This window comes from Pholcus phalangioides, unplaced genomic scaffold (genome assembly GCF_987345545.1).
Source record: "Pholcus phalangioides strain wild (caught in Gottingen) unplaced genomic scaffold, Ppha-v1.0 ptg000018l_1, whole genome shotgun sequence".
Lineage (NCBI taxonomy): Eukaryota > Metazoa > Arthropoda > Arachnida > Araneae > Pholcidae > Pholcus > Pholcus phalangioides.
Window position 1 is genome coordinate 9,757,659 of NW_028301611.1, and position 12,432 is coordinate 9,770,090.

Below are 12,432 nucleotides of genomic sequence, written 5' to 3' on the forward strand. Positions count from 1 at the left end.
TTTTCAAATGTTTTAATACTACAACCTGATTACTCAAAAATTAGTGATTTTTGGTTCATACAAAAAAGAATCTTCTTATGCATCTTAATGTGTTATAATTAGGTGATCTGTTATGCGAGTGTAGATGAAGTTATTTTCGCTTGTTTCAATTGTAGATAATTCTAAACATACACTTCCTTTAGTGATCAAACACTGAGTTTCTCAAGACATCTAAAATTGGATTATCTAGTTAGTATTGACCTGACGAATTAATGATTCATTGTTTCAACATTGCTTTTAAGATATTATAGTGAAGGATGAAAGCTGATTTTCGTGAACTCATTTTGAATTTATTTTGTAGAGAGCTTCATATGATTTCAGTTTTGCGCTTGCGGCTTTTTTTCAAGTCTGTGGTTAAATATTTTTATTTTTCAGTTCCAATTGTCAGCATGTATTCGATTTGAAGTTTGTCATTTTTTAAATTATGCATATGTAGTTGTAGCCATCTCTATTGCTGCTGCTCATCACTTCTGCTTATTTTTCCTTTGCTATTCTTTTTTTCCTCTCCTTTTTTCCCTATTTCTTGTTTCCTCTGATGCTCTATCCAGAGAACTATCGAGGTGAAGAAGAATATGAAAACCATCTGATTGTGAAAGAGCTTTTGGTCAGTATGATCTCATTCAAGCTCGTATTAGTTGTGTGTGGGATATTTCATTGCATGATTTCTGTAGTTAGTTATTGAGCCTGATTGTTGTTTGATTTGATGGTAGTGTCGTAGTAATTAGTTTTCTGTTTTACTATAAATAGAATTGATTATTTTTTTAAGGAAACTTTTTTGAATAAGTCTAGTTTTTTAAGCAAAATTTTAGTTAATTTTTTTAGTTTTAGTAATTTTTTTTTAATTAATTTAGTGATGCAACTGATGATTCATAAAATTCTTGTAAAACATACTGTTAAATTCTCACCTATATGGTTTCAAAGTTATTTTACAATAGGCCTATGCAATTATGCATATTTTCCTGAGAATAGATTTCTTTTTTGTTCACATGTATTTTACGGAACTGTAGAATAGCTGTATTTATTTACCGTATCAAAAACAAATCACCAATAAATGGTTAATGTGAATGAATGTTAAGATATAGATGAGTTTATCAATAAATGTACCAAACTTCAGTTAATAATGTTATATTAATCAATGTCAATTTATCTTTATACTTTCCCTGTGACTTGATTCCAAATATATATTCCTACATTAATCATGTTTAAAAAAAAAAAAATCTTCTATGAAACCCATCAGATAATTTAGATCAATTTTCTTTTTGTGAAACAAACTACCTACCCCAAACATAATTATTTAAGGATTATAACATGATTTAAAAAAAGAGGGAGCTTTTACTGTGAAGGTGAATTTTTTTGTCTGACAGGATGCTTAGCAGTTCACACTGATTTGAATAGTGAGATGTTTTTTTTGTTCTGACGTATAAGAACATTAATCCCAAAAGAAAATGTTTTGACTACAGAATTTGAAGGTTTGTCAAATTATTTTCTGGTACTGTTTTCCCTTCATGTATCCCACAATATTTTGTTGCTATGACCGAGATGTCATTATAACCAAAGTTGATGTTTCCCAAACTTTTTTTGGCTCAAAATATAATCAAATAAATCTTTTGCATGAAGTTTTTTTTTTTTATGATTAAGGTGATGAATTTGATCAAGAAAAATATGGGAACGTGGTGTAATTAACACTTGACATTGCCAATACTCACCAACATGTGGCTAAATGTTGTAAAACTTGCCAAATATTGTTCATAAATAACCCTTGGTGGGGAAAAATAATGTTGCAGCAAGTCTGCTAAAATGTTCATGGAAAAAAAAATGAATTTGGCAAAATGTGAGATGAATATTTACTGTCACATTCATTACTATACAATGTATAAATTATGCAAATCACCTTCATTCCTGGTTCTATTAGAAAATGGGACAAGTTTTGTTGAAAGAACAGACCTTTTTATACAAAAAATTGTCAGAAAGGACATAATACGGAAATGTTTCTTATGATGGTCATATCAGTGAGCAAGTTGGAATGTCAAACATGCAACAAATCCTTTTTTTTTTTAACATTAGATATGAGTAGAACAACTGAAAAACATTCCCTGGATGGACTATAAATTTACACTTCTCAGAATTTATTGACTCTAGAAACATCTCTGAATGATTTATCCATGATCATGAATAGTAATAGAATAGGGAATTTCAAGGTAATGATAGGTTTATAGAGAGAGAGTATGGAAAGTATCACTGGCATAGAAAGTTGAGTGCTGACACTTAAATTGAAGTGGTGATTTATCCATAGCTTGCTCAAATTTGATTCCACAATAATTGTTTGATTCCAGATAATGGCTAAATATAAAGTTTATGAATTTGAAGAAACACACGGTACGTTACACATATAAAAAAAAAAAGGGAATACATGGACACATAGAAAATGACATCTTGACTCTGCAAGAAACGAAAGCCTTCTCTCTCTAACAACAAAAGAGCAGTAAAAAAGGCGCGCTCACAAAAACTATGTGTTGACAGATATATGATATTGGAATGCCAACACCTATGCGTGCATTCTTGCCGACAGCACCGCCACAAGAGTGATAAGGGAGAAAATATTTGCCCAAGGATTGAAAAATTAAAGGAAAATTCAAGTGTCAGCCAAATTTCTTATAGGAGCTGAGCATTTTATTTTTCGAGAAACAACTATCCTTAATAACCAGTTTTTTTTTTTGACTTGGTGATTCCTTTCTATGTTTATAAATGTTCTAACACCAATCCTGAAAATTTTATGTTCTCTTCAAACCCCAATTTCACATACAGGAAAAGTTTTATGCCTCAATACCAATTTTTTAGTCGTCATGGCCACTTGGGATTTATTAAGTCCTGGTGTCATTCTAAAAATTTGACAGCTGCATTAAAATCCTAACAATATATAGCCTATACAGGGTGTCCTGAAAGTGCTAGCATGGCCTTTATCTCATCAACTGTTCATTGTAGAACCATTGTAGAAGTATGATTCCGATTTAAAAAATGCTCACAACAGGCATTCAAAAATTACTCTGTACCAGTTGTGAGAGTGAAAATATAGTGTGTAACAAAATAAAAAAAATCTAAATTTTTATATGGCTCCCCAGTTCTCTAACTTCTACTTGGAAATGTATTACCCTATTTATTTTGAGTGCATGTTTTTAAGTCCTATATTCACAGAGATATTCGAATTCAAAATTGGAGTAAATTTGGGAAAGAACAGCCTTAAATGCGGAACAACCATTTTACCCGTATTTAACGCTGTTCTTTTCCAAATTTCCTTCATTTTTTGAATTCGAATATCTCTGTGAATATTGCACTTAAAAACACAGAATTTCTTGTTGGCATCAGGAGAGACAGGGCAACAACTTTCTGATTGGAAGTTAGAGCACAGGGGGGAGCATATAAAATTTTTTATTTTTTACACACTGTATTTTCACTCTCAAAACTGGTACAGGGTAATTTTTGAACGGCTGTTGAGCACTTTTTAAATTACAATCATACCTCAATGACAGACAGTTGATGAGATAAAGGCTGGTACTAATACTTACAGGGCACCCTGTATAAAGATCTCTCTCTCTCAGGTCTGTCTTAAGAGTGTCATGGGGCCCCGGACCCAAGTGATATTTTTTAAAGCCCCTCCCCCATTCTTGGCTACAAATGACTGTCTACCAATTAACATGCTAACTCTAAAAAATTTGAACCAGTCATTTGTATAAGGTCCCTGTGCACTTGAGGCCCTCTAGCCATGCCCGAGTGGGCTCTTGAGTTAAGACAGCACTGGTCCCAATGCAATTTGGTGCAATTTGATGGTGTTAATATAGTCCATCTGTAACGATTCGCTTCACTAGCCCACGAGTCACATTTTTTGAAGTTTCATCGTACATCACAGAGCTAGGATGCAGACATTGAGAATGAGTTTGACTTTCATGAAGGCACCAAACTAATTATGAAGTTCATAGTCGAATGTGTCAACTTTTTTTTTCAGCTGACATCTTTTTCATTTATGATGACATACTAATGCAGCACGTTAAGTATATATGTCATAATTCTGATGAAATTTATGTGTTTTTTCTTAATTCTTTTTTTAAATACAGTTTCAGTTCTTCAACTCTTTCCTCTCCTTGTTCTACATTGCATTTTATCTGCAAGATATGGAAAAGCTCAAGGAGGTATATTGCATCATCTGCACTTATCTTTTGTGTTAAATTGTCTATTATATCTAAAAAAAGCTTTTAGTTTTTAGTCATTCTGTCACTGTTTGTGTGTTTTCTCAATAAATATAGATGATTTTCATGAAGTTTTACACATGCTCTGTTAAAAGCACAACTTAAACAATAGTTTACTTTTTTTCAAACTTTGAAAATAACTAAAAAAGTCAAACTATTATTTTTCATGAAATGGGTAATTTTTTTTTGTCGGCCAAGAAAATAACCTGTTTCGTGAACAGAAACCTCTTCCCCCATATGAAAGGAACTGAAGAGCATATTATATCGAGGGTTTCTTGACGGTGCTGTCTCTACCCATATTGACTGGCCTGCAAGTTAATGGAGAAAAAATGCTACGTCATAATCAGTGAAAGTCCCATTCTCTCACCATTCCTCAACAATTCTTTTATTGGTTTGAATTGTGAGGGCATGAAGATGTTAAAAATATACTAAAAGAATCTCTATCATACTTTGAGTATTTACTAATGGTTACTAGGGAGTCTTTTGTGTGTGTGTCAGCATCTTATATTCATAAAGGAATTAAAAATTTATTTTCTCTTAAAACATTTCTTTTCAGCAACTGGCAGCTCTTCTCATTACTCGTCAAGTTGTTGGGAATATCAAAGAGTCTCTGATACCTTTTTTGACTGAAACACTGAAATTGGCTCACCTTGGGGCTGATCACAATGCATCAACTCCATCTTCTGATAATGAGCAGAAGCAGCTCCTAACTGACAAGGATGATGACCAATCAGGTTCATCGCTGTACAGTACACCTAAACATGAATTTAAGGACAGCTTCCACACAAACCTTACTCAGGCAGAAGTTGAAAGCGCCATGTACAAGGTATTTATCTTGCTGATGCTAAGTGGTGATGGTAGTGCATCGCATCTGACTCCGTATGAATGAGACGTAGTTTTAGATACGTTATCTTTAATTATGATGCTATATAGAAGATATTATTTACATGGTACATATATTAAGAAAGAGAAAGACGACGTGGATGCATCTCGTATGAGAGCTGGAGCTGAACTGATGTTCTCACACACATGGCCCTTCGGACCCTCCAGTCACGTGATCATCTCGTGTTTCAGTACAGAATGTACTGAAATTCTTTCACGTGACCAGAGCGTGCTTGTTAGGAGAGAGCCAATGTGCAAAGTATAATAATAATACATATAAGAATATATATTCAGGCTCTATAATCTCTTTCTTCCATCTTTTTTTATACATATCTTGAAACATTAAGAAAGTTGTCATTTGCGTGATATTTTCAACCTTGAGCATACACATGAAAAGTACGTTGCAGGATCAGCAGCCCAGGTCAATGAGACATTCACCTACTGTAACAAAGAATATTTTGTGGTTTCATGGATTATACACTCGAGTCCCATTTCTAAGAACTAGAACAGACTTGAAAATAAGTTAGTAAAATTGTAAAATTGAAAGTTCATACTAAATGGAAAAGATATTCAAAGAAATGACACATTAATTTAAACCGTTTTTATTCATAAACTTGAGCATTAGCTGTAAGTAGTTTATTCTGCTTCAGAATCATCTTAATAATGTTAATTATTATCACAACACACCAAATGTTTGGAGCATTTCATAAATTATGATATATATTCTAATCAAATGTTTCCAAATTCAGATCAAGTGATGCTGGTCATAAAGATCAATTTTATTTTCTAAACAGAAAAAAAAATGTTATGCTATGTAGTATACAGAGTAACTAAAAATTTGCAATGAGATTTTTTTTAATTACAGTATGAAGGCACGTTTGAAGACTATTTGGAAATGTTTATCCAGTTTGGATACGTCATATTATTTTCATCTGCCTTTCCAATGGCTGCGATATGTGCATTATTAAATAATGTGATAGAGATAAGGAGCGATGCTTTCAAATTGTGCATGATTTTCCAGAGACCATTTGGACAAAGAGCAGAAAACATAGGCACATGGCAGGTATTCTGTTTCTTTTTTCCCAGTCTTATTTTTCATGTTATCTTAATATGGAAAATGAAAATAAAAGTATTCTCAAATGGCATATATAGGATTCAATTTGAAATGTATATGTTTCCTTCAATATAAAATGAGTAAAGCTCAGTTGTAATTGGTTACTGCAGATATGCAACATGTATCAATTTTTGTCTGCACTAAAAAGTATCTATTTCAATCATGTAAATCATTGGTTCTCAACTTCTATGCCCTGAAGATGCATGTATAAGGGATTTATTGAGAAATGTAAATTTTTTCTCTTATGCTGATTTAACATCATTAACAAAATATTGACAGTGATGAGGAAAAGGCAAAATCATATAACTATTTGTTGGAAGACATGGACAATGTGCTTGATCATGTTGGTGTGAAGGTTTTTACTCAATTGCAAATAAAGAAGAAAGAAAGAAAGAAAATTTCCTTTATTTAAAATTTTCAAACACAGTTACAAAACCTTTAGGGACTAAGCAAGCTTGTGAACCCACAAAACTAACCGATACATATCTGTCGCCACAAATAATAACGAAAGAGAAAAAAAAAATGCACATATATATATAACACCAAGAAATAAGTAGCAACAGGGATGGCCTTGCCGCCTGGCAGTCGAGTGGTTAGGGAACTAGCTTCTCACTGTGCAGGTCTGGGTTCGAATCCCGGTTCGAGCATGGATGTTTACTAACACTAACAAATTCCCTGGACGGATCATGCTGATCCCTTGGGAATACGTGAAGATCACGTTATTATAAAAAAAAAAAGTTAATGGACAAAAAAATCGGCATTTAGCAGCGTATGCAAGATAAGAGAAGATTACATTACAATATCAAATAGATAATTTAAATCTTCTTGAGTTAACAACCAAGATTTTAAATTGATAAAAAAAAGATGTACATGAGGATTGTTCACTTATTGACTGAGGAAGTAAATTAAATATTTTTGGACTGAATAAAGGAAAAATTTATGGAATCAAGTTTTATTGGGCTTTGGTACCTGTATATTATGACGTCTAAATTGCACACCCGAATTTATGTAATTTCAGATTGAGATGGCCACTTCTTTTATAAAACATTTTTAAACTTTTATAAACGTATAAATGTTGTAGAGGGATAAATCTCATACTTAGGTTGCTTATCCTTACCTTTTCAGCATGTCCCTCTATGCTTTGACCAATATTTATCAAAACTTGCATATAGAATAGATGCAATAAAATGTAACTGCTATGAAAAATTTTATTTTAAGAATACCACTGTCCGATCTCTACAGCACCCAATATTTATAGATAGATATTATTTAACATTGGTTTGTATGAAAGGGACAGATTGGAATGAAACAAAAAATGGGATGGTAGCCCAGGTCAATAAGGTATCACTTAAAGTACCAAAAGGATGTTTAGAAGTGTCCCAGATGTGTCCAAAGGATGTTAGAAGTTTGATACCCAGTTCATCCTTGTCAGAAAACTTTCTTGACACATGGGTACAACAGAAACGGCGATATGACCACAGAGAAAGATTGCTACCACAGGTAGTCCCACATCGAGAGGTTAGCCTATCAACCTGTCTGAGAGTATAAAAATGACTGCTGTTCGGAATCGGCAATAAATTGTAAATCCTGGTCTAGTTAGCCCTCGTGTGCATAATGACAGTGGTGTGACAAAAATTATCCATGATCAAAAAAGAAAAAGTAAAAAAAAACTATAGGTTAATCTCCCAAACTTTTTATTCCCTTGTTCCTTATGTTGAACTCTTATATTAGTAGCCATTTCCTGCCAGTGTCTTCTTTGGGAAAATACCAACCATTTTCAGAAACATTGCTTTTGTTGAATCGTAAGATAGTTAAAACGCACATTCCAACTAAGAACTTATCAATGCTCAAAAGATAAAGGATAATGTTTGGGAAAAGGGGGGTACAGAAAGAAAAAAGTTTTTTATTAAATAGGCTTTGTGGTTGAATTAGCCACAAAAGCTGCAAATAACCTTTTAAAAATGTCTAAGTTGCATCTTTATTACACGCATGAATTCAAATTTAAACATTCAGAAGCAGTTAAAAGTGTTTACATTTTTGTTGCATTTTTCTTTCAAATTGTACTAAATTGAGGTTAATTTAAAAGAAAAAGCAGTTAAAAGTGTTTACATTTTTGTTGCACTTTTCTTTCAAATTGTACTAAATTGAGGTTAATTTAAAAGAAAAGTGATTTATATTAGGGTATTATTCAATTTGTGTTAAAACATCATTCAATTTATATTGGAATTATTCGTGGCTTTTCTTTAATTACTTAATAATAACATAGGATGCCATGGAAGTGATGGGAATCGTAGCTGTATTTGTTAATTGTGCCTTGATTGGCATGTCCGGACAGGTTCAAAGAATGTTTCCCAACCTATCACCCAGCGGCACCATAGTGCTCATCGTTGTACTAGAAGTGAGTATAGCATGTATGATGACCTTGACCTTCTACTGTATTTACAGATGTTGGATGTATATATGTAGCTACATATCAGTAATTTGATTGTTATTTAAATACATTAACTTATATATATGTGTGTGTGTATGAGCAGTAATAGAAGCAACATTCATTAAGAGAATATGGTACTACAACAACGGCTAAGACTGATTCGGCTATTTCTTAGTAAAATTAAATTAAGTAGCCTAGTTCTTTTGTGGTTTTCTCTGAAATTTTTCTCCTTTTAAAGTGATTTGTCAATTAAGTTGTACTCCTGATTGCTCACTGTGGAGGCATAACCATCCATCGGGAGTTACATGCCCAGTTCGAAATATCCTTAGTTAAAGCAGACAACAAGAAGGAAATACAAACAAGTTTTTGTTTACTTCAGCCATTTATTTTGTTAAATATTTCAACACATTGCTTTTACAACTCAAACCCATAGTTAATCCTGATTCAAGACAAAATATTTCATTGACATCTTCGTTCAAGTACTAGTTCAGTCAAATTGTTATCTCACCCGTGACAGTCCATTATCAGCAGAGAATCCAATCTCTTCTTGAGAACCCAGAAATCCAAAGTTCAGGTAGCAAACACAGCACAAGTCTAACCCAGATGAAGGAACTAACCAAGGAACAGAGTTCTGAAGTTCAGGTCATTGGCAATCAGTGTCCACTAGAAGATGTCTACTCCAAGTAATTGATGACCAGTACGTCAGCACAATGATCAAACCACCACAGATGTCGGAAGGCGGAGAAGAACTGTGCATCACCATCAGCAGTCAGTACAGTAGGCAAGATACCCTGAAACCTCTCAGGATTTTATCACTCAAAAACCCATTTGGAGCGGCTACCTTTCACCAAAGCTGAACTGCAAAACATATTTTTCTTTAGAAAAATTGCAATTTTGTTAACATTTCAGCCGGACCAGCCGGGAATATTAGCATCAGTTATTTAGTTCAGCATTTTTTAGAAGTTGGCTTACAACCTAAGCTGAGAACGATAAAACTACCTAAGTTGTAGATTAAGTAATAATAGCAGTTGAAGTAGTAGAACTTGTTGTGGAAAAAGTAATATTGCCTGTACTTAAGGGGGAAATTCCCTATCCGCACGTGTCAACCAAGCCAATCGACTTCAAGGTCAAATAATTTACATGCAGAAAAAAGTTTTTTTGGAAAAATAAAACAATATTTCAGGATGGCAACACTGAAAATGGAAAAATTGAAGGCAGATCGACAAAGATCGGCAGCATGTGATCCTGTGGATTGATCCCGGAGGGCACAACAAAGGTAAAATGTAAAAATAAGTAGTAATAAAAAATGACTGGATAAGGACTCTTCCATGGGGATCTATGGACACATTACAGAGACACTTTTTTAAATGAGATCGCGGCTCGCATATGTGCCTCAAAGTTGATTTGTGGCACATATGGTTTCTGTGGTTTTCCAACTTTGAGGGGCATATTTGAGCCAATCTTTCATTTAAAAATGTCTCTCCACAAATAGTAATCAAGCCTACAACATTTAAAAAATTCATGTGTGACACAAGCTAAAAACAACCATCCAATTTGTCTGCTTCCCAATTCTGAGGCCAGATGGCAACACTTGACAAGTAACACATAGCAAGCATTCCACAGAAACAAACTTCATTTCAGAACAGAACAAGTTTCACAACACATACATTCAAATATGTCCCCATTCATTATAAATTCCATTGAGAAAGTATGGACAAGGTGCATGTGAGGTTTTGTAGAGTCAATTAAGTTCCCACTTTTCAGTTGTGTAGGCAGCATGCTGACTCTCATCGTGACGATCTAGGTTTGAACCCCATTGATATGTAATGGTAGTTGACTAAAGTTGGTTTTCTGCGGGTTTTCTAACTTTGAGGTGTGAATGCAAGCCAGTCTTTCATTTGAAGAAATCTCTCTGCAGAGAGCAGGCAGACCTACAACATGATACTGACATGACATGAAAATTCAAGCATTTATTCGCTTTGCTTTGAAATATGGAAGACAGGTGGCAGCACCAGCAAGAACATAAAACAAGCTGGGGCAGATCTATGTTGGGGTGATCACCTCCCTCCAAAAGCAAAATGAGATAACTTGTGAAATTTTGGAACATCTATATAACAATATTGAAACAGCAAATTAAACAAAAATTCTCAAGAGAACTTCCATTAAAAAACTGGTAAATCTGGGAGATTTTTCAAAAAAAGTCAGGGTGAGGGAGAAAAAAACAAAAATGCTATTGCCATAGAAAGTACGGGGCGAAATACAGGACATGGTCATGCTGAGATTAATTTTTTAGCGATTTGTAAAATCACTCCTCTCAACAGCGAGCTCTAGATCTGCCCCTGGAACAAGCACAATTCTGACAACATGAATTACATTAGGGCCACACATTTGCTCAGAACACACATTCTGGCATATACCGAGTGGTTAGAAATTATATAGAAGAATGTGTACAAGGTACATATGTGGTTAAGTAACTCAAATTAAGTTTCTTACTTTTGTTACTTTTTCAAGCCCTCATTTAGCTTTTTAGTGAAATATTGATTATTTGGTTAAACCCTCTTAAATGCTTTATCTAATTATACATACCTATGTTATACAATGTGATATATAAAGGGATGTTTTTGTGACAAAATTTAAAAAAATTATGCATACACATTGAATGAGGCTTATTTGGACTTAATGTCATGAATTGGTCAGGGGTATTTGATGTGCGGTCATACCTTTTTTGCTGTTTATTCCTAGAATACTAACTCTACATCTCTGAAACATAGTCAGTAATATTGTAACACACAGTTGAAATTTGAAATTTATTACACACACAACATATATATCGTAAATAGTACACACAAAAACAAAATACACATACAATACAGACGCAATATACAAAAACATATATATTACAGTTTATGTATTAGCCCTAGCGATTACATAATCCATCCAGGGCATATTGATACTATAGTATATATTAGGGTTGACAACAGACCAATGATGTATAATTCAAGATATAATATTAAGTTCCCATTACATTTGTAATGAGAAAAAAAATGCATGTATAAATTATTATTCAACTGCGTTGATTTTTTTTATTAGTAGTTTTTTAAATTTGTGTTTTAAGTGTTTATTTTAGTTATCATTCTAGGGTTGAATTGACAAATAATTATCTAAACCATCGTTTTGTAAACTGTTTGTTCCATTGCCCCCCCCCTTCTTCACAATGTTTTTCCCCCACATTGTTCTCCAACTCAATAAAACCCATAGGATTCTATACTAAACCCATAGCTTCTACTGCCCCCTTCCCTAGACCATTCCACTGCCCCCTTTGAGAAACACTGGTCTAAACTGGTGATAATTGAATATTATTTTAGTGTTTTTAGTTTTTACACCAAGAAAAATATAACAAAAAATTAAATAAAAGATTTTAAAAAATTCCTATAAAACCTTAACATCTATTTTGCAAGCCTTCAATCTGCATATGAAACATATGTGAAATTTGTAAAGATTCACAAGATGAATTAATTGAAGTGTAACTTTATGCAGCATATCATCTTATCAATCAAGTTTGGAATAGCTTATGCAATACCAGATGTCCCACAGTGGGTAGCAACAAAATTAGCAAAAGTAGAATTTCAGAGAAGAGAAGCTGCCAAGGTATGACTATTTTTTGCAAATGTTTCTATTCTGACTTTTAAAAAGTATTATACTCAAGTCAGAAACAACATCAACTT

At 33.4% G+C, this 12,432-nt stretch overlaps 1 protein-coding gene across 1 annotated transcript in view; it reads left to right on the forward strand.

Moving 5' to 3' along the window:
• wwk (anoctamin 8 white walker) overlaps positions 1-12,432 on the forward strand; it is a 41,377-nt gene that overhangs the window by 15,506 nt on the left and 13,439 nt on the right. The window contains exons 9-14 of the mRNA XM_089248033.1: positions 588-643; positions 4,149-4,223; positions 4,837-5,106; positions 6,028-6,225; positions 8,543-8,674; positions 12,245-12,355. Of these exons, the coding sequence (XP_089104159.1) occupies positions 588-643; positions 4,149-4,223; positions 4,837-5,106; positions 6,028-6,225; positions 8,543-8,674; positions 12,245-12,355 (842 nt within the window). The remainder of the gene's footprint in view (positions 1-587; positions 644-4,148; positions 4,224-4,836; positions 5,107-6,027; positions 6,226-8,542; positions 8,675-12,244; positions 12,356-12,432) is intronic.